The 23,862-nt window shown below is 35.3% G+C and overlaps 1 protein-coding gene across 6 annotated transcripts in view; it reads left to right on the plus strand.

Moving 5' to 3' along the window:
* The window catches only part of LOC145726381 (protein diaphanous-like), a 100,438-nt gene that overhangs the window by 59,920 nt on the left and 16,656 nt on the right, over positions 1 to 23,862 (plus strand). For all 6 annotated transcript variants that reach the window (XR_014177592.1, XM_081975418.1, XM_081975416.1 and 3 more), the window contains 14 exons: positions 4,294 to 4,453; positions 4,514 to 4,669; positions 11,993 to 12,101; positions 12,981 to 13,218; positions 13,273 to 13,400; positions 13,463 to 13,605; positions 16,225 to 16,480; positions 16,779 to 16,978; positions 19,225 to 19,367; positions 19,428 to 19,614; positions 19,670 to 19,846; positions 19,906 to 20,058; positions 22,846 to 22,964; positions 23,027 to 23,162. Coding sequence is in view for 5 of the 6 variants with exons in the window: in XM_081975418.1 (XP_081831544.1) it covers positions 4,294 to 4,453; positions 4,514 to 4,669; positions 11,993 to 12,101; positions 12,981 to 13,218; positions 13,273 to 13,400; positions 13,463 to 13,605; positions 16,225 to 16,480; positions 16,779 to 16,978; positions 19,225 to 19,367; positions 19,428 to 19,614; positions 19,670 to 19,846; positions 19,906 to 20,058; positions 22,846 to 22,964; positions 23,027 to 23,162 (2,305 nt within the window). In the remaining variant the exon portion in view is untranslated. The remainder of the gene's footprint in view (positions 1 to 4,293; positions 4,454 to 4,513; positions 4,670 to 11,992; positions 12,102 to 12,980; positions 13,219 to 13,272; positions 13,401 to 13,462; positions 13,606 to 16,224; positions 16,481 to 16,778; positions 16,979 to 19,224; positions 19,368 to 19,427; positions 19,615 to 19,669; positions 19,847 to 19,905; positions 20,059 to 22,845; positions 22,965 to 23,026; positions 23,163 to 23,862) is intronic.

Raw genomic sequence — 23,862 nt, forward strand, 5'->3', positions numbered from 1 at the left:
AATTTGAACTACCAGAAACACAATTTGAAAGATCAGTCAGGAACAAAAGTGCTCGTAAAACCCACTTGGAGTGAGAAAATGACTATTTTAAGCACATTTTTGGAATCCTCTTTAAATTTTATATCTAATGACATAAAACCACACTACAAAATCAGGTAAAGTCTGGAAGAAAAGTGGTGTCAAAATTTGAACTACCAGAAACGCAATTTGAAAGATCAGTCAGGAACAAAACTGCTCGTAAAACCCACTTGGAGTGAGAAAATGACTATTTTAAGCACATTTTTGGAATCCTCTTTAAATTTTATATCTAATGACATAAAACCACACTACAAAATCAGGTAAAGTCTGGAAGAAAAGTGGTGTCAAAATTTGAACTGCCAGAAACACAGTTTGAAAGATCAATCAGGAACAAAACAGCTTGTAAAACCCACTTGGAGTGAGAAAATGACTATTTTAAGCACATTTTTGGAATCCTCATTAAATTTCCTATCTAATGACATAAAACAACACTACAAAATCAGCTAGAGTCTGGAAAAAAAGTGGTGTCAAAATTTGAACTGCCAGAAACACAGTTTGAAAGGTCAGTCAGGAACAAAACTGCTTGTAAAACCCACCTGGAGAGAGAAAATGACTATTTTAAGCACATTTTTGGAATCCTTATTAAATTTCCTACCTAATGATATAAACATAACATAATAATAAACATAAAACAACACTACAAAATCAGGTAAAGTCTGGAAGAAAAGTGGTGTCAAAATTTGAACTGCCTGAAACACAGTTTGAAAGGTCAGTCAGGGACAAAATCCGCCATTAATCTTGATACCATCGCTTGTCTTCTGTAGTGCACATTTGAAGATATTCTCGTAGTATAAATTAAACAGGAGTGGAGAGAGCACGCACTCTTGCCGTGTCCCACGTTCAGTAGGGAACCTGTCCGTAATGCTGTTTGCACCTCTCACAGACGCAAACTGAGGTATAGTTTGGTAATGAATAAGTTTATATCATTGTCATCGATTCCCTTTTCCTGGAAGAACTTCATTAACTTCGCGTGGTTAACATAATCGATTCAACCTAATAATGGATAAAATCATAGAAGTGTCAGCGCTGGGTTTCGGCTATTGAATGGGTCAAAACAAAATTAGCCTAATATGCTACGCCGATGACGCAGTTCTTATCGCAGAAATAGAGGATGACCTGCAACGACAGCTCCATAAATTACATCTAACAGCAGCACAACTAAACATGAAGATATCAGTAGGAAAATTAATGTACATTACCCTAACCAGAGAACTCATAAGGTGTAAGCGCGTAGTCCTATAAATCAACCTATCTAGCAAGTATCCAAGTTTAAGTAGGTGGGCATGGACATAACTGATCACCAGTCGCAATAGCTGGATGCTTACGATAGGTGGTATGGGCAAATAAGTATATGCGTATTGACAACAAGATCATGATTTCCAAGACTTACGTTAGGCCAATCATGACTTATGGTATTGAAGCGGGAGAAAAAATAACTAAGACAAAAAACATGCTGCGTGTAACAGAAATGAAAACCCTAAGAAGCATACTCGAAAAGACAAGAAGAGACCGAGTCAGGAACGAAGTTATAAGAGATGAAAGTCGGGTGCAGAACGTGGTGAGATGGAGGCGGCAAAGGAAACGCCAATGACAGGCTCATGTAACTCGAATGGCAGAAGATCTACTACCGAGATAGCATTCCAGAACAGACCAACGGGAGATAGACCCTCAGGAAGACCACCTAAGAGAAGGAAGGACAGCTGGCAATCGACATCCCAAGAGCTCCTAAGGCGACCCAATTAACACATCGACAGATTTAATTAAAGAAGAAGAAAAATTTACCCTCTAAAATGGTGCATTTTAGAGATACAAGGTGGTAAAATTGACAAGAAAAAATTAGTTTTTAGCAAATATCTCCGAAACCTTTAGGCGTACAGAGAACATCCTTTCACTGATGATTTAAAACCTTTTCAGATTTATTGAGATTTAAAGAGATTTAGAATAAAGTAAAGAAGATTTAAGGATTTTAGACAATTTTAAGGGAAGGAGATTTATGCAGATTTAAGGTGAAACAGATTTAAGGGGATTTAATGTTTCTTGGTGTTCAAGACTTAGCTAAATATTTATTTTTATAAATTATTCTGTGTAATAATCTTAGAGCAGAAAGGAAAGATGTTTCAAAAATAAGTTTTAAAGGAAAAGGGCACCAAAACAGAAAACATTTCAAACTTATCAGTGTCGACTCTCTAAACATTCTCAGTTTTTGGCCAAACAAACCTGTCTAGGTCTTTTATTTTAAAACTTAACCTTCACAGCTTTTATTCCAACACTTCTTCCAGAACATAGATTAGAAACCACCCAATGTCATAAAATACTGCATACATGTATGCAACTCCAAATGTATATTCCCTGAGGTCGCAATGCTTAAGCTTTGGAGTGTGCTACATTGATCCCCAAAATCACTAAAAGTTGTTTCATTATCTTCACTTGAATTTTCATATGGCAACTCATCATCATCTTCAGAAGTTTTATCTGTCTTTTTTTTCTCGGTTGTATTTACTTTTCTTTCTTTTCGTTATCGCATGGCTACCGTTTGTTAAATGTCTTAAGGGTCATATTTTTACTGGCTCCATCTATGAATATAAGCTAATAACCAAATATTTAAGAGATTTAAGTTGTTTTAACAAGATTTAATAGATTTAACAAAGATTTAGAATGATTTAAACTCAATATGTATGTACAGCCTGTTGGAGGGAGGTCTAAGTGGTGTTCCTACCAAAACCAGGGAGGATGGACTATACCACACCCAAAGCATACCGACCCATAAGCCTCTCATCCTTCTGGCAGGACGTATGGAAAGGTCGCTGGACAATAAAGTCCACCCTTGGTATACTATATATTGATATCAAAGGGGTATTTGGCAAAACAGCCTTCAATAAAATTAACCACTCGCTAGCTGGGAGGAACACTCCAGAAACAGTAACCGGGTGGATATTCAAGATGTTTTCTAAAAGAATCATACAGATAAGAGAACAGGATGTCAAGATTAGAGGCATGGTAACAAGAGGCTGCCCGCAGGGAGGGGTGTTATCACCTCTACGATGGAACATGGTTCTGGTCTGGATGGATGGAAATTGAAACCAGTGTAGAAGTTGGTCGGCAGAGGGTTTGTATCTGGAAAGAGGCGACCAACTCGCTTCCACTATTGGAGGCTAGAGTGGACTCTGCGGTGCCACTATTTGCCTTTCAGCAAACCCTACACAATCAACACGGAAGGTGCTGGCAACTACTCAATGGCAGATGTAATAAAAGTTTACACTGATGGATCCAAAACCAAAATGGGCTCAGGCTGTGGAGTTTACACCAAATCCCTCAAACTGAACCTTAGTCATCGGGCCTCTGTAAATTAAACAAACACCTATTCAGACGAGATGATGGAGCATATTCTTTGTGACTGCTCTACACTATCGCCCATACGTAGGACCAAGTTGGGCCAATTTTTCCCATTCCTTGAAGAGATCAGAGTCACCGCCTTCGGCGACGTTATCGCCTACGTTGTATCGCTAGGCTGGATGACGAGCTGAGGATGACCTCCTCTCTTGGGGAGGCGCACAGTAGGCCCGTGGCCTAAGTGCTGTGGTGCCACCACCCTCCCAAGTTACAGATACCTGTACACCGATTTAAAGAAGTGAGCCACCACCAGGCTTTTCATATTCATATAAGCTATGTTTTGTGTCGTTTTTTTCGTCATAATTGCTGAAGGTTTTGAAGGGTAGTGGGTGTTTCTTTCCCCCAACTTCAACGCTACTGGAAAAAGTACGGTTTTGAGACCTCCATTTGAACTACCAATGTTTTCTACACAAAAAAAAATACTCGTACATAAGCTGTAAAGTCAATTGTGTTCGAGAAAAATCAACTTTGATGTAGAAAAAAACGGTCAATTTTATGAAATTGTATGTAAACGTTGGAACAAGTAACAGTAACCTGTATCTCTAAATTGCATCATTTTACAGGGTAAATTAATAAAAACAAATTTTTATATCTTTAAATGAGCTACCATATCCTGAAGTCCTAAACATATATTATGAAACACCTTGTATATGTACTAACTTTATTGCACTAAAAAGTAAGCAGGTGAGTTATTCTAAATGATTTAATGTATCCCGTGACTAATGTTTACAAGTAACCTGAAAAAATGTTAGTAAAATTGAACTAGTGATTTAACAATCTGATTTGCATCTAATTGACAGAATTTATAATGATATTGCTTTCCAGCAATGACACCAAACTTCAGTACGAGTGTTTGCGATGTTGCGAGAAATACATGAACAACACCGCTGGAATAAAACTTTTCTTTGCCAATTCGAAAGGTCACGAAACGGTGGCCAAGTGTTTGGATCATGAAAAACCCCACGTGACTATTCAGGCGCTAAAGGTTTGTATTATTTTGTTAATGCTGTTTTTATTTAACGTTTGAACCGTATTTTTTCTGTAGATTTTAGCGCCTATGTGTTTGATCGCTCCTGGAAATGAACAGGACGGCGCCAGCAAAGTCCTGTTGGCAATTACAAAAGTGGCCGAAAACTTAAATAGGGAACGTTTTTTACCGATAGTTAATGGGATTACTAAAAGTGACAATGCCGAACTACAGGTAAGGATCAGCAAACAAACATAGACTAAATGCGAATTACCTTCAGCATACATAATTTAAACGTTTATGAGCTTTGATCAAATCAAATAACCCTAAAAACGTACAGGGTTGGTCAGTGGGTATTACAGGTAAGAAAAACCGGTTAATTTAGACTTCTATCCAAGGCAAAGGTGAAAACAAAAAGTTGATAAATTTTGAAAGGTACATCGTGTATATTTTCTAGTTAATTGATAGATTTTTTCCTTCTCATTCCAAAAATATGTAATAAGTTGACATTTGTTTTAGTCGTATTAGATTTACTGGCTTTTTTGGTGCATTTATTGTTTTTCAAAGCTTGCCAAGACTAACCAAAGGCACTAAACCTCATTTGTACTTAAACAATATCTACATTTTTATTAATAATTAAGTTACAGAGTGATGAATTTATAGATAATAAATAATATATCGGCCGTTATATTTGGCCATCAAAATGGCTAATTCTACTGAAATACCGATTTTATAAAAAATATCAATTTAGTGGCTTAAATTTACTAGAATATCCTTCCTGATAATATTTCAGAAGTTTTTCACTGAAAATTTGACCTTAAGGACTATTTCAGTATTCTACCTAAGATATTTTAAAATGTTTTTAGATCATTGGTTTTGACGCGCTCTGGCGGCCAAACGGGGACTTAGCTTTGTCCGCTCAACGTCACGTAATAGCACCCTTTCCTGTCATTAATTTGAAAAGTCATAAATTTGAATCACTACACTTTTCATGCACTCCCTGTATAGTGGCGGCACTGACGGACTGTAAAACTTCCAGGGCTGAGTTCCGTACGGACATTTTTTCTAACTCTCACCGTTTCGGAGTTATTAAGCAAAAACTGGTTTAATGCAACAAATTTTCAAATCAGTTAAAATTGTGGTTTGAAATTTGAACACCCTATAACTCGGCTATTTTAGGAAGTTTATGGTGGTTTAACGACATAAAAGAGAACCGTTTTAAGCTCCTTTCCAGTAGCGTAGAGTAAAAAATTCTATCAAAAATTGCGTACAGGATGGCCAAAAAATCTTATTCACTAACTTATCATGCACCCCCTGTATAGTAGCGGCACTAACGGACTGTGAAACTTCCAGGGATGAGTTTAGCAGGTCTTTACGAAAATTTTTGCTCTCTTTGAAATGTTTTGTTACTCTCACCGTTTCGGAGTTATTTAGCAAAAACTGGTTTGATGCAACAAATTTTCAAATCAGTTGAAATTGTGGTTTAAAATTTGAGCACCCCGTATCTCAGTTATTTTCGAGACTTCGGTTCAACCACTCAAGTTAACCGTCTTGAGCTCTTCTTTCTAATGGTGTAAAGCAAAAAATTCTATCTGGAAAATTGCATACAGGATGATCAAAAACAGTCAATCATCATAATTTTCATGCACACCCTGTATACTGGAAGCCAAAATGGTCCTGCAAACTTACGGTGCTGAATCAAGGAGTCGATTAGGAACATTTTTGGTCTCTTGCAAATTTTTCGTAACTTTCACCGGTTTCGAGTTATTTAACAAAAACTGAATGGGTGCAACAAATTTTCAAATTAGTTAAAATTGTGGTTTGAAATTTGAACACCCTGTAACTCGGTTATTTTTTTGAGTTCATGGTGGTTCAACCACTTAAAAGAACCGTTTTAAGCTCCTCTTTCCAGTGGCGTAGAGAACAAAAATCTATCTTAAAAATTGCGTACAGGGTGACAAAAATAGTTAACCACCATACTTTTCTTGCACACCCTGTATACTGGAAGCAAAAACGGTCCTGCAAATTTACGCTGCTGTGTTAAGGAGTTGATTAGGAACATTTTTAGTCTCTTGTAAATGTTTCGTAACTTTCACAGTTTTCACAGAGTTATTTAGCAAAATTTGAATGGGTGCAACAAATATTCAAATCAGTTGAAATTGTGGAAATTTGAACAAAGTTTAAAGGACAGTCAGTGACAAATTCGACTGTAAAACCCACTTGAAGTAACAAATTAAATTTTATATATATCATTAAATTTTCTATTGAATAACCTCAAAAAAGCCTACAAAAGTCAGAGGGAAAAGCGGTGTCAAAATTTGAATTGCTAGAAACACACTATTTGTAATTTATCGGCAAATTTTCCTGAGAAAATCCAAAAAAATAGCATTTTTTTATTCAAACTTAGAATAGGGTCACTGTCAACTGTCATACAGGGTGACAGTAACGAAACAACTTTGGAGACTGTGTAGTGTAGTAAGCAAACTCGGGTTATTTCTTGATGCACTATCAAGCCTTGAAATATGACTCATTTACACCCTGTGTATAGGGTGTTCCATTAAAAACGTATCAACTTTGCATTTTTTTCACATTTGCCAAGTTGTTTTATTTTATTCAATAACAATTTCTGGTGATTAAAGAAAAGCCCTATTACTTTTGTACTAACAATGTTTTTTTCTACCTGCAGTAATAAAGTCACTTTAAACTGAATATACTACAAACCAACCCCGTACCCTCTGTAATGTGTTTATAAAAACGACTATTTTCGGTCGTTAATAGGATGAAAACGACAGATAACCGGTTGTTAAAAATAAAGTACTATTCAAATTATTTACCGAGACCCAGAAAGAGATAAGGGGACAAGAATAACAATTTTACGAGTTGATAAGGGCCGGTCATTGTGATTGTGAATTTACCAGAAACGTGCTGCCGTTGTAAAGATCGCAAATAAAAATTTCAGTGGTTCGTTTCTTTTCGATTGTGAGAAGACAACAAAAAATTTCTTAATAATGTTGTTCATATAATGTTCAACTTAGTTATTGTTGTGTTTATTTATTTGAATTATTTTTATTACAATTAGTGTTTAGTGCTAGAGTGACCGTTAAATTATTTTGAACGTTTTATTGCGAGAGTGTGGTTTAATTTGTGTGATTGGAGTTCGACATGGGACAACGGAATTATGAGAGAAAATTGTGAAATTGCGCCAGTAAATCGTACCTATCGAAAATGGGAAAAAAGAGATTTTCAAAATTACCCAAGTGGACTAAGAAGAAACTATTGCGGTTCTCGGTAAATATTTTATATTTTAAATGCATACTGCTAGCATAACATGTTATCGACTGAAAGTTAAGTACACACGCCAATAGCCGTTTAATGTTTTCTTTTAGATGATATTTTGAAACATAAAATTATCTTTTAACAATTAAAAATACACTATTACATTGGTTTTTAACAAGCTAATAAAGAATTAAGTTGAGTTTTTAAAGGGAATAGGACACTAAACAAATACAACAATAGTAGTTAGTAATTGAAAAAAAATTTAGGTACAGGGTGATTGGTTGAATTTTGACCACCCCCTTAACTTCCTTAAATTTGACTTTAGGAATAAACGTTAAATACAAAAGTAGTAGATATTTAGGTCTACTTTACTCTTAGGTAAACAGTGGTTATACAGGGTGTCCCAAATTTGAGTAACAAACTAAACTTATGTTTTTTTAAGTACAATGACCAACTTTTTATCCGATATTTGAATTCTACGTCAAATTCTAGGCCTAATTGATGTAAAATGTCTGTATCGATATTCAACTTTTTCCGCAGCAGCATCTGTTATACTTACTGTATATTAACAATATTGCCTCGACTATGTGATTAATAGTTTGATTTGATTACTCAAATTTGGGACACCTTGTATAATAACTGTTTATCTAAGAGTAAAGTAGACTTAAATATCTACAACTTAGTTGTTACAACTAGTTTTTTTACTAAAATCAAAAATAAGGAAGTTAAGGCGGTGGTCAAAATTCAATCAATCAAGGACGCTGCTGCGAAAACAGTTCAATATCTATACAAACATTTTACATCAATTAGGCCTAGAATTTGACGTAGAATTCAAATATTGGATAAAATATTGGTCATTGTATTTAAAATAACATAAGTTTGGTTCGTTACTCAAATTTGGGACATCCTGTATAATAAATGTTTATTTTAAAGTAAGGTAGACCTAAATATCTACTAGTTTTGTATTTAACGTTTTTTGCTAAAATCAAAATTAAAGTAGTTAAGGGGGTGGTCAAAATTCAACCAATCACCCTGTACAAAAAAAAAACAATTTTTTAATTATTAAAAAAAAAGGATTTTATTTACAATTAATTTGATTTGGTTAGAACGATTAATAAACAGACGTAGAGGGTCTTCATACCTTAATATAATAGAAAAATTTAAATAAATAGTTAACTAATAATAGTAAAATACTGATTTTAACTAAAATTCTTAACACCCATGCAGAATGCTGTATATATTTTTTATAAAATTTTTGTTCTCAGTGTATCAATGTACAGTGTGATTTCACTTAATAGTAATAAAATAACATTTCTAAACTTATTAACTTAAAAAAAATTATAAAAACTTAATAAAATTTCATGATAACTGATTTGAAAGCCTGCAAATGGAACAAATTGGCACTGCTGGACTATTTGCAGTCTTTGTAGTCAATTTTCAACGTCAAAACGCTGAAAAATAGTAAATTTTTATGAAAATTTACTTACCGAACTGTTTGTAGCCATTCTAATCAATTTTCAAAGTCAAAAAGTTCAGAAAACTGTCAAATATAATGAACACTTATTTATCGCGCTATTTCCAACCATTCTAATCAATTTTCAAGGTCAAAATATTTAAAAGAGGTAAAATTTCATGGGAATTGACATACTGGACTATTTGGAGTCATTGTAGTTAATTTAAACGTCAAAACGCTGAAAAAGAGTCAATTTTCAAGGTCAAAATATTGGATAATGGTAAATTTTATGAAATTGATTTAGTAGACTTTTTGCAGTCATTATAGTCAATTTTCAACGTCAAAACGCTGAAAAATAGTACATTTTCATGAAAATTTACTTACCGAACTATTTGTAGTCATTTTAATCAATTTTCAAAGTCAAAAAGTTAAGAAAACTGTCAAATATTATGACCACTTATTTATCGCGCTATTTCCAGTCATTCTAGTCAATTTTCAAGGTCAAAATATTGAAAAGCCGTAAAATTTCATGGCAATTAACTTACCAAACTATTTGTAGTCATTCTAGCCAATTTTCAAAACAAAATCCTGAAAAACAGTAAAATTTCATGAAAATGTACTTACCGAACTATTCGTAGTCATTATAGTCAATTTTCAACGTAAAAACGCTGAAAAAAGTTTAGAAAACTATCAAATATTATGAACACTTATTTATCGCGCTATTTCCAGTCATTCTAATCAATTTTCAAGGGCAAAATATTGGAAAGAGGTAAAATTTCATGGGTATGGACATACTGGACTATTTGGAGTCATTCTAGTTAATTTTCAACGTAAAAACGCTGAAAAGTAATAAATTTCATGAAAATGTACTTACCAAACTATTTGTAGTCATTATAGTCAATTTTTAAAGTCAAAATATTGGAAAATGGTAAAATTTCATGGAATTGATTTACTGGACTATTTGCAGTCATTATAGTCAATTTTCAACGTAAAAACGCTGAAAAATAATAAATTTTTATGAAAATTTACTTACCGAACTGTTTGTAGTCATTCTAGTCAATTTTCAAAGTCAAAAAGTTCAATTTTCAACGTCAAAACGCTGAAAAATAGTAAATTTTCATGAAAATTTACTTACCGAACTATTTGAAGTCATTATGGTCAATTTTCATTGATTCATGATAATTGACTATTTTTTAAGGTTTTGACTATGAGAACTGATTAGAAGGACTGCAATTAAATAGTCCAGCAAGTTCGAGAGCAAGTCCATTTTCATAAAATTTTATCATTTCCTAATATTTTGACTTTAAAAATTGACTTTGGCGTTGTAGTTATGTATAAAATATTGGGAAATGGTAAAATTTTCTGAAAATTGGACTATCTGCGGTTACTTTACAGTCAATTTTCAAGTCAAAACATTACAAAATAGTCAAATATCATAACTTCCGGACTATTTGCAGTCATTCCAGTCAATTTCCAATGTCAAACCTTCGTCAAAAAACGGCCAAATATCATGAAAATTGACTTACCGGACTATTTGCAGTCATTTTAGTCAATTTCCAACTGCTACAATCCTGGTCGGCGACAGTCTGTTGCAACGTGAGTGCACGGTTTTCCAACGCTGTGAAAAATCGCATTGTTTAACAATAAAAAAAATTGTCAAAATCTGTTATTCCTTCTGTCAAAAGTGGCATTCTGAAACTAAAACTGTCAAAAGTTGTCAGAATTACAGTAAAAGAAAATGGTTGAGAACGTTAAATTGAAGAAATAAAAACTGATGTTTTGACTAAAAGCTAAACTGGAGATTTTAACATTAAAATCCTATTAGCCCATCTTCGTCTCCTCCTGAACGTAGGCATTTCCAATTGTCTCCAGTGGAGTCTGTCTTAAGCGGTCCGTTCCTCCCCGCGTGTCTCTGGATGTCGTCCGACTTTTCTTTTTGTTTTCCTAAGTCTCCATTGGAGGATGGCCTTGGTCCAGTTGCCGTCGTTCCTTGCCACATGTCCAGTCCATCGCCACTGTGTCCGTGGCTTGTTCTATGGGTTGATGGAAGTTTCGTTTCGTTCGTTAGACCGGCGTTGACATACGCAATACAATACAAGAGCTGACAACAAAAGAATGAAAAATATCATTCGAACAACGGAAATGAAAATACTTAGAAACATCTCAGGGTACACATTAAGAGACAGAAAAAGAAACACAGACATAAGGCACGAATGTGAGGTAGAAGACATTGTCAGGTGGGGACGTAAACGTAGAAGAGCCTGGAATGATCACATGGATAGGATGGCTAGAGATGGTATACAACTAACACGACGCTCCTTAGGAAGACTTTCAAAGAGATGGATAGAATCGTGGTCATCAGCATCTTAAGGGAGCTGAAGGTTAAAGAAGTAGAAGGCCTAAGGCAATAATCTAAGAAAATTATACAATATCCTCATCATTGTAAATGTAACATCATCATTCAAATCGTCTCGTATAAGTTTTAAAGTATATTTTTATTATTCACCAAAAATAATATGTAATTGAAAATGAAAAATTAGTCCTGTACCGCTTTGTAAATCCAATTAAATTGTAAAAATGATGATTGATAGTCCTTTTTAAGATTATTAAGAATTTGTTTTTTAATAACAAACGTTTATGGTTGTATTTGTTTAGTGTCTTTAGACTCCTGAGGAAGCCTAAGTAAAACTGGCAAAACGTTGTCAAGTTTAGTACTGGTCTTTTATCAAACGTAAACTAAATTCCCATTAAAAAAAACCAACTCACAATATACACTGGATCATTAAAAAGCAACAATTTTCCATAATTAATAATATCTAAATTTTCAGAGTATGTGCCTGCAATTTATTAATGCCTTACTGTCAGAAACGGACGACTTTGAGTTTAGGATGCATTTAAGGAACGAAATAGTGAGAACTGGACTTAATGACAAATTAGGTAAGTTTAGATTTTCATAATTTAGTTAAATTTAGAGAACGACAGTAATATTGAATAATTTACAAACTTTATGTTGCCACAGAAAAATAAACGTTGTTTTGATTGGTAAAACGCCAAACTTGTTGATTTATTTAAAGTGATATTTTACAATCAAAATGAGATGAAACATTTATGATGTATTGCAGTTTATGTAGAAATTTTGCCAAATCAGTCACTCTGACAAAACAAATATACCAACTTATGTTCAAATTATGTCAGAAATAAATAAAAAGAAAAAATTGATTTTTAAAAACTCGTTTAAATATTGAATATATATCCTCACGATTATTCAATTTATTGTTGTGTGAGTTTTATTCCTCTTTAACTTTTAATTAATAAAATTTATGAACTTTTTGATTTTTTTTTTAAATAGTATTGTTATAAGAGTGGAAGTACATGTTTGGTGCTTCTGCATGAACATTAAATGAAATTAAAACTAAAAAGATGCATTTATGTAAAATCGACAAAGGTTAACTAAAGTTGGTCACCGATAATATAGTCTGTTCAGCGACTACTGACTGTTACGTCACAATAACCAGCAAACAACGCATGTCGTTGATTAAATGTAATATTGATTGATTTGACAAAAGTCAAAATGATTATAGTTTTAGGTTATAACTTAAGGCGGGGGCTACAATAAATTATATAGTAAATAACCAACCATTCAATGTTTATATACCAACAGTATATTATATACAGTTCTTAGAAGGTGTATAACACTTGCAAAGGCTTCTGGCAATCATCATATAAAAAGCAAATATCAGTTTTTCTGTGCTAGCATAGTTTCTTATTGTTATTTTTGGAATGCTTCTTCTGTGTTATAATCCATTATATTATTAGCGGAATTGAAAAATGAAACCAACCCGATCATCGAAAGACAATTTAGGATATTCGAAAACCAGAAGGAAAGCGATGCGGACGAATTACACGAACGTTTCGACAAGGTCCGAATCGACATGGACGACATGCAAGACTGTTTCGAAGTGTTGAAAAACGTCACTTTGGAAACAGATTGCGAGCAATATTTCCTGAGCATCCTGCAGCATTTGTTGTTCATTCGAGACGACTATAATGTCAGGTAAATCAAAGGGCTCGCGCTAATTGATCTAGTGACTGAACGAAACGTTTGCAGACCGGCTTACTTCAAGATAATCGAAGAGGTCGTGTCGCAAATAGTTTTACATAAATCAGGATTGGATCCGGACTTTAAAAAGAACCACGTGGAAATAGATTTACAGTCGTTACTGGACGAATTAAAAGGTATGACTCGTGATTATAAAAGAGATGAATTTATATGACTTTTCTTTACTTTTGTTTCAAAGAAAGACCACCTTCCGCGGATACTGGTAAAGTAGCTGAGTTACAAAAATACCTGGATGAAGCGCTGGCCGCTAAAGTCGAAACTGAAGCCAAGTTAACCAAGTTACAGACGGCGGTCCAAAGCGGCAAACTAGACCCGGATTTGGTAAGTTTATTTTGCCTAAAAGTTTTCATTCCACAGCAAACGGTAGTGACGCTATAATCGTCACTCCTTTTCTATTACTTCTGCGCCGAGTGAGAACAAAGTTTGACATTATTAATGTATGTCTTAACAGTTCATTAATTGATGATCTTTTAATTGTGAAGAAAGACACTTTTATCTTTTGTTGATAGGTGGGAGAAACTGAAAGGTCGGTTTGTTATTTTAGAATTATGTTCGCATCGCTGTGGTTGTCACAGTCACTTGTTGATAGAAAAAATCTATGTTTGGATAGACCTCTGGGTACATATTCTTCAAAGGAGGGAAGAGAATTATCAAGAGAACACACTTGTAGAATGTGACAGAAACACGTTATTGTCAGCTTCTTCTGTCACATTCTATAAACACTTCTCTTGAGATTTCCGTTCCCTGCTTTTAAGAATAGGCCCCCTGTTCTGTACGTCCGTAACGAAACAATTTTGGACCCTAGTTAATACAGAAAATGTAGGTTATTTTCTGTTCCACTATCAAGCCCTGAAATATGACGCATTTGTTGTGCATATACACGATTTCTTTCTACAAATAGTCTATAAGTCTTGATATAAGGATTTGTTTATGTTCAATACACCTAAAAGGCATTTTGGACACAGTTACTCTCTCAGTTTAAGACGACTCGCGTGTGTTTATTCACGAAACTGATAAAAACGTCAAAATAGCCTTACATTAATTGATCCGTCAAGCTGACAAAAGCTGGTAGTACGATATTATAAAACACACATTTTTATTCGACAGACTACCGCACTAGAGCAGAAAAGTGCTACTTCCGCCATGATGAAAAATCACATGGATGAAATCGTGCGGCAAAGTACACTTTTCCGCACGATCGTAGAATAGTATATTTCATTACCAGTACAGAAATGAGGATTTTTCAGTGCGCGCGTGACAAATTTACGGGACAAGTCATGCAAGAACGGAAAATCCATTTCTGGACGAGTAATGAACGATATTTTTTATTATACTTAGGTACCTGAAATCAACATAAACAAAAAATATCGTAAAAAATTATTAAGAAAATCGGGAATATTTATTTTTATTTTTAAAACAGTAAAAATGTAAGTACATACAACTCAAATTAACAAAAAAAATACAAGTAGGTAATTCTAAGAAAATTAATTTTGGACATAACCGTTATTATTAATAGTAATATTTATTGTACAATTCGTATTATTGTTGAAGCACAATCCCTTTTGCATTTCTTTTTGTTGAACTAAAGACTCTGCTAAAGATGTTGAAGCGGAGTGTTCGTGTGTGCTTTGGTTCTCTTGATTGACTGTTACAGATGTTGTAGTTTCCAAGTTACAAGGGCTAAACAACTTCCGTGATACTTCAATTTTTCTTTGTATGGACTCTTCTATATATCCTTCTGCTACATTCGAAGAAAGCCATCCTCCGTGTCTTTTCAAAGTGAGCAAATCACCGCCGTTTTCCACCAACATGGTTGCCGAAGAGCGCCTTAGCCCATGTCCGGTATATTCTTCGGGATTTTTTAGTTTTAGGTATTTTGCAACAAGTTTTGGAATACCACTGATAGTATGGCACCCAACATGTTGAGCGTAACATCTTTGGTTTCGGTATGCAACAAATAATCTTCTACTCTCCATATGTTTAGGGCGGAGATCTGCGGATTTACGGTAAATTGTACAGGGATCGAATTTGCAATTTTCATTGGTAATGGTAAAACTTCTTGACCTGTGAGTTTTTCCATCTCGTAAGAACACGACAAGGAAACGCCCATTATCTTCCACATCATCTAAACTCAAACGTATTAAATCATCTCTGCGGCATGCACCGAAGATGCCAAACACTAAAATTACTTTTGCTAGTAGATATTCTCCATCTGAAGCTTCACATAAAAATTTGGTTACTTGTTCTGCTGTAAAAATCTTGGATTTCTTTGGTATATATCCTACAGCTTGTCGTTTCAAAAAAGCAATCGTTTTTGGATATTGATGGTGAGTATTTTCTTTTATTGCCAAACAACTCTTTAACATAGAGAATCGACTCCATAAAGTGGAGGATTTCATAGTGTTGGCTTTTTCAGAAAAATATACTAAAAGAATATCGTCACTCACAATTTTGTTTCATTTCTGAGTCCGCCATTCGGTAAAACTGTTATATTCTTGTTCATATCTCAACCTGGATTTCACTGGTAATAAATCTGCACTCACTTCTGCCGCTCGTTGTAAGATATTTTCGGGAATATCCCGATTTTCTTCACAATCTGAATTCATTTTTGCAAAATGTAATAAATACTTAATTTTCACTGACAGAAAATAAAATTTGTCATTAATAAATAAATCGTTGCTATAGACACATTACTCGTTTCTTTTTTTTCTTCGGGTTGCCATAGGATATCTAGTATCATGGATATCTATGTTTATTATTAAGCGCACGGAAAGAGGGATCGGGAAAAAATTTCCGTGCGCTGTTCCGAAAATGTCATATTTACTGTATTTTATAAACAGTTGAAAATGTAGTATTTTCTGTTAAGTATAATAAAAAATTTTTTTTCACTCCCGATTGCTTTGATTTTTGACTTTATACTATAATAATTGATTGTTTAAGGTGAAAGATATAATGAAAAATGAATCGTGTGCTCCTCCACCTCCGCCGTTGCCAGGGTCGGGCGGCGGTCCACCTCCACCTCCAATGCCAGGAACGGCCGCACCGCCGCCTCCTCCAATGCCGGGGATGGGTGGGCCACCTCCACCTCCGATGCCTGGCACGGGCGGGCCTCCCCCACCGCCGATGCCTGGCACGGGCGGGCCTCCCCCACCGCCTATGCCTGGTATGGGCGGCCCACCACCACCTCCTATGCCTGGTAAGTAATTTGGTTTTTGTTTTATTAACGCCATGACAATAAGTCCCTATGTTGAAATTATTTGTCATTTTTTTTTTAAATAGACTTTTTACTTGTGCCGTTTATCTTTTAAAAGCAACTCATTTTAAAAATAGCATCTGAGTATATTTGGACAAGGTATTTCAACTTATTAGAGTTTTAGGTGTTATGAAAAATTGTATTTAATTTTCTTACTAGTGGATTGGATTTGTTAGTTAGTAGAAGAATATACCATATATTTTCATTCAAAAAAATGAGTATGTGTGATTTATTCTAATAGGTGGTGGGCCTCCTCCGCCTCCACCGCCACCAGGCATGGGACCAAGGCCACCTCCAGCTCCAGGCATGGGACCGCCACCGCCGCCGTTTGGCATGGTGCCTCTACCTGGAATGGCTCGTCCGGACGTTTTGCCCCACGGCCTGAAACCGAAAAAAAAATGGGAAGTGAAGGGGCCTTTGAAGAAAGCAAATTGGAAAGCTGTAAGTACTTCTACTTATTACTAACTTTCGACTTTTTAATCGCATTTTTTTACATATTATGTTAATAAAGTAAAACGAAAACAACACAAAAAAATCAATGAATATTTGAATTAAGACAAACGTTTAAAACGACCTGCAAATTGCAAAAAACAGGGCAATCAAGGCAAACATCAAGTTAAATATTGCGTTAATAGCAGTGTCATATCTCTCTATTGTATTTTGGTGTGAACACGACGAAATAATATGTCGCAGAGCGAGTTGCAATTGTTGATTAAAAGCTAGTCACAGAAATGTAGCCCAATTTGCGATAAGTCACCCAATCTGGCACCGCTGATGCAACATTACTGAACGTTGAAGAAATCATTCAAAGCTCCAATGTGAGCTATGTCATGGTGAAAAATCTTTGGTACACTTTAACATTGTTTGTTATTGTTATTGTTTACTGTTTGTTTAATTTTAGTAACAATTAATAGTAATTTACAATTTGTAGCTCTTGAAATAGTGTTTTGACCGCCCTATACAGTGTCAATTATAACAATGTCAAATAGCCGCCTTATTTAGTGATAAAGACACGTTGAACTAAATTGAAATCTGAGTTTGACAGTTTCCACTTTAATGCCCGGTTTATACCTCCAAATTAACAATTAAACTAAATTTGCATTAAGTTAGAGCTACACGTTTGTAATGGGTGCGCCCATCTATTACTTTTTTTTATCTATGAGTCAAAAGTCACGTGGTTAATGCATATATGATCTGTAAAATGAATGCAATTTATAGTCATGGATTCGCTTACAACATAACAACGCATTTTGGTTATCCAAACTTATTACGAAAATGGTCGAAATATAAAAAAGACTTTTCGCGAACTTTGCACTATTTTTGGCCGACATGGACGCCTTACAGAGCCTGGAATTCGTTGGATTCTTAATCGTTTTGAGGAAACTGGTTCGGTTGAAGGTCGTAGACTATACCAACATGCTCGTCCAGCTCGTACTCCTGAAAACATAGCCGCAGTGAGTGAAGTGTGCGCATTAGGGAGACCACCCTACGCCAGATTTTGCACATTGATTTACACCTCCACACATACAAATTACAAAATCCAACTAACACAAGAATTGAAGCCGGCAGACCATCAACATCGGCGTGTTTTTGTTAATTGGATGCTTGAAAGAGAAGACGGATTTTCGGCCAAAGTGCTCTTTTCTGATGATGATCATTTTTACCTTAATGGGTACGTAAATAAGAAAAAGATTCTGGGGATCTGAAAATCCACACGAATATCATGAACCACCTGTCCATCCCGAAAAAGTGAGTGGTGACGGTTATGGGCTGGTGGCATCGTTGGACCATTATTTTTTGAAAATGCGGAAGAAAAGGCAATTACCGTCAACGGGGAACGTTACCGCGGCACAATTGGATCGTATTGATGCTGATGACCTTTGGTTTCAACAAGACGGAGCAACGGCTTACACATTCCGCCAAACAATCGCCTTATTGCACGAGAAATTTCAAGAAACTCCGATGTTAATTGGCCCCTGAGATCGTGCGAGCTTTCTCGTAATCGATAAAGCATGCAAAAACATTTTGCTGATCGCGGCATTTTTGGAGGAGAAGGTTCATTCCGAAAAGTGCTTCACGCGTTCCGAAAGCGTTTCTGAATCCGAATTGAGAATCAGCAAGATCTTCCTCGCATCTACGTCTGATGCGAGCGTGAATGATACCTAGGAATGCTTTGAGCATGTGGGACATGAGGCTGATTAAGCGATAATTACCACATTGTTTTGGCTGATGTTTTTTTAGGTAGAGCAATAAAGGTTTTTATTTGTCTCCTAGATACTATTAAAAAATTTAACTACCAAGCCAATATTTTCCTCTGTAATGAGCTTTAGAGCCTCGGTCGGAATCTCGTCAGTGCCAGATGCTTTCCTATTTTTTGCTATAGATTTAAGAATAGTTGGTCCCATGTCCTCATGCACGTATACCGCATCAGCTCTATAATATTTAAAGTTGGCCTCTATACCTATAACTGGTCCATGTGTTTTTTAGTTGTTGTTCCTCCAAAATTAGTTGGTTACTATCATTTGTAAGTGACATAGTCGTTCTCTTCCTGTGGACTCCAGCTACAATTCTGGTTAACATTACAAAATGCTACTTGGAACCCTTGTTGTATCGTACAAGTGTTTATTTTAGCCAGCCAAACGGCTACACGTCACTAAAACAATTCTAATGAAATGGTTTGGTTTCAGATTGTGCCTCAAAAACTTTCAGAAAAATCGTTTTGGGTCAAAGCGAAAGAAGAGGATTTGGCCGAACCGGATATTCTGGAAGGCCTGGCCAAAAAGTTTTCCTCAAAACCCGTTAATAAAGTTAACGACGAATCTGCCGACAGGTAAGTTTTCAGTCGCACACTATTAATCCACTTGAGCTGTTTCCCACTTTTCCAATACAGAATCAGTAACGTTGGAACGTTGAAAAAGGTGAAAAAACTTATGGTTCTAGATGATAAAGTAGCGCAGAACATTTTTATTTTATTAAACGGCAGTTTAAAACATATACCCTACGATGATATTCGTAAAGCTATACTTAGGTGTGATCATAGTGTACTTTCAGAAAATGTTTTAGAACAATTAATACAGGTAAGTCGCGATTGATTTGTCACCGGTTGTGTTGTTTATTTATTTTTTTATTTAGTACTTACCACCAGCGGATAAACTGAATCAACTGAGGGAATTTAAAGATAAATACAAGGAACTGCCGGAAGCGGAACAATTTTGCATTAAAATTTCCGAAGTGAAAAGACTACTGCCTAGATTAAGGTCACTTAGTTTTAAGCACCGTTACGAAGAAATGGTTAGCGATACCAAACCAGTGAGTAAAATTATATTTTTTTTATACGTAAATGTGTACGGCAATATGACGTGTTGTAGGACATTGTAGCGGCGACAGCAGCCTGCGAAGAAGTAAAAAAAAGTAAAAAGTTTGCTAGGATGTTAGAGCTGATACTGTTATTAGGCAACTACATGAATTCTGGCAGCAAAAACGGAGGAGTATACGCTTTTGAAATGAATTTCTTAACTAAGGTTGGTCACTTGTGGTCTTTCATTGGTCGCCATGTATGCAATTTTCGGTTAAAGGAAAATCTTCTAAGCTACCAAGCTTTTGTTAGTGTTTACTAACTTCCTCAAGGTGCTAAATGTTTCGGCCTAATTTGTTTGTTTTTATATGGAAACTCTCGTTTAACGTATATGGAGAACATATCATAAGGAAAACCTTGGACGGCTGGGAAGGAGGAGTTGTCATAGATGGCAGAAGGATGGATAATCTCCGCTACGCTGATGATACCACACTTATCGCCAAAGATAAGCAGGAAATGTCGAGTCTTATTGAGTGAGTAGAGAGAGTGAGCTTGGAGTTCGGTCTACAACTGAACCGTCAGAAAACGAAACTTATGTTAATAGATCGCACGCACAGCATGGAAGAAATGCCTAATATTAAAGATGTCGAGAACGTGGAAGAAATAACTTATCTAGGTGCCCACATAGCAGAAATGGCGGATTAAGTCAAGAAATCAAAAGAAAGATAGCTCTTACCAAAACGGCCATGACCAAACTCAACAAAATTTGGAAAGATCGGCATATAACAACCACAACAAAATGCAAATTAGTAAACACCCTAGTTTTTCAAATTGTGCTATACGCAGCAGAATCCTGGACCTTAAAAGCCACAGACATCGCCAAGTTGGATGCGTTTGAGATGTGAATCTGGGGAAGGCTACTGAGGTTTCCCTGGACAGACCGCAGAACTAACGTATCCATACTCGAAGAACTTAACATCCAAGTCAGGTTGTCAACTAAAATCAAGCAACTGATTCTCAAGTATTTTGGACATGTCAGCAGGAGGAAAGATGACAATCTCGAAAAACTTATGGTCCAGGGGAAGGTAGAGGGAACACTACTTAGAGGACGTTCTCCAAAACGATGTCTGGACCAGGTGAAACAGTTTACAGGAAAATGTTTCCAAGACAGCATTAGAAGCACGTCATATAGAGAGGAATGGAGGGAAACTGCTAAAAACACAGCATGAGACTAACATAGGATCACGACGCTTCAGAGATACTTATTATTTTATCACAATTTGGAGACCTCCTTTTTCTATCAAAAACAATTAGCACTCTGATGAGGTTAGTCAAGTGACGAAAGCTTGGTGTCTTAGAAGTTTTTTCTTTAACCGCCCTAGGGCAGAAAACCCGGCAATTTAATACTTGGTCCTTCAAGACCACTTGATTCCTAATTTCATTGATTGCGTCTGCAGTATGTCCAAGATTCGATTCTCTATACAGGGATCTCGCTTCGCTTTAAGTTTTAGAGAATTTAATAGGCAATCCAACACCGTTTTAAAAATATTAAATTTTTGCTTCGTTTTTGAATTATTTTCGAAAAACCAAAAACGACGTTATTTTCAAAAAAGTGCTGTATTTTCGCTAATTTTAAAACATTTAAAATTTGTACACAAAGGGGGGGTCAGTTTTAATTTTCTCTAAGAAAATCCATAACGGGCGCTGTGTTATGCGTAGGACAGCCATCCTGTTACAACCATAATTTTCTAATGTCAGCTTCATTTGGCACAATTTTTCGAAGAGCTGGTAAGATCTCAACTCTCATTAAATCCAAATACCTCCTTCCATTAAGATTATAATCAAATGTAAATGGCCTTTAAATTAAACGATTTCCTAAAATAAGAAACATTGCTCAGTTACTGAGTCGCAACTTTATTATAAAACTAATATTTAATATTTTATTTGCATATCAATGATTTCACACCAAATATTTAAGCTAAATCTTGTCTGCATCCGTCTTTGAGCAACCTCATGGGGATTCTCTACAGCCCAAAAATGTCTGTTGGGCTTATTAAAATCACCACAATTAGTAATCCTGCTTTCATCAGTCCATGAAACAAATTTAGAAAAATCTGGATCCTGGTCTCCTGGAGTTAGTTCAAATTTTTATATTAACTTTGACGCCCTCTAGCGGCCAAACGGTTCAACCTATCAACCAATGGCATATCGTTGAAAAGCCCGTTTCATTGGCTTTCCATTGAAAAATAAAAGTTTCTACAAAGTGTCTCAAATAAGGGAGCTATTAAGGATTTAATGCAAAAGTGTATCAAAAAAGTTCAAATTTTGTTAAGTCAACTTGGACGCCGTCTAGCGGCCAAACTAGGGAACCAATCAACCAATGGTGCCATATCGTTAGAAAGCCCATTTCATTGGCTATCCATTTACATATAAAAGTTTCTAAAAAGTATCCCAAATAAGGGAGAGTTCAAATTTTGATAAGTCAACTTTGACGCCGTCTAGCGGCCAAACGGTTCAACTGATCAACCAATGTTGCCATATCGTTGGAAAGTCCGTTTCATTTGGCAACTGTTTTTTAGCTTTTTTAACATAAAAGTACATTTTTTTGTAACATGTAATACATCATTTTAATGCAAAAAACGTGCTCTTTTTAACTAGATAAAAAAACAAAATGGCGTCCATAAAAAAAAGAAGTTGATCGTCGGAACTGAAAACGAAATACACAGAAAGATAGTTCTTAAAAAGTTGCTCTACAATGTTTAATCCAAATTTTAAAATTATCGAAAACTTTTTAATTATTATCGAGCACTTTTTTGAAAATTGTCGTTTTAGGTTTTTCGAAAATAATTAAAAAACGAAGCAAAAATTAAATATTTTTAAAACGGTGTGCCTATGAAATTCTCTAAAACTTTCCCCATTTAACCTTTGCAGTAGCTCTTACGGGAAGCGAGATCCCTGTATAGAGAATCGAATCTTGAACATACTATAATATACTATGCACATGTTTTTTTAGCTTACGGGTACAAAAGACGCTGAAAACAAACAAACTTTATTGCACTACATAGCGGAAACTGTCGAAACTAAATGGCCGGATCTGATCAATTTTTACGACGAGATGCCCCATATTGACCGGTAATTTTCAACGCCGATCGCTTTTATTGGTAACTAACGAAATAAACAATGAACATTTGCAGAGCGAGTCGCGTGTCATTGGACACTATACAAAAAACACTGAAACAAATGGACAATAACTTGAAAAACTTGAAAACCGACTTGGAGAATAATCGCATACCTCAGAGTGATGACGATAAATTTGTTGAGGTTATGGATGTATCCTTTTTTGCTGACTAGTAATCTTATCGGCAGTTTTTATTAATTAATTAATTAATTTATTTAGGCCCAACAACAAGGAATTAATAGGGCCGAAACTGATTCACAATAACATTAACATAAGTTTCATACACTTAAATGGAATGGTGTGAAAACGATTATACAGTCGTCGCGTCGGCCCTAATGAAACCGTTTCACGTCATTGGCGTTTAACGCGCCGCGTTGCCAGATGTTTTTTTTTCCATCGTCAAAACCCCAACTTTACATCAATTTTGTAATTATTTATTTCTTATACATACAAGGTGTCCGGTTAAGGGTACGGAGCGGCTATATCTCAACAACGATAAGGTCTTGTTAGAAAAATCTTACAATTAAAGTTGGCCCAGGAAATGGCTGGAAATTAGTTTGAACCATAAGTTAAGTAAGAAACCATAAACTTATTGTATCTCGGAAAATCATGCGATGAGCTATAAATCTAAAAACGTCATTTAATAACTTGGGTAACATCGCATCGTTTTGTTCTATGAAATTTTTTCGTAAATGTCATAATAAGAGAGAGACAGGTCAATGCAACTTCTTATATTTAACTTTTAATATCTTCTGAACTATTTAACCGATTCGAATACTTTTGGTCTAGTTTGAAAGGGCATTTTAATGTTTTTCAAAAGACATACTTTTTGTGCCGTTTAGTTTTACAGAA

This window comes from Ips typographus, linkage group LG3 (assembly GCF_016097725.1).
Source record: "Ips typographus isolate SLU linkage group LG3, UJ_Ityp_2.0, whole genome shotgun sequence".
NCBI classification, from domain to species: Eukaryota; Metazoa; Arthropoda; class Insecta; order Coleoptera; family Curculionidae; genus Ips; species Ips typographus.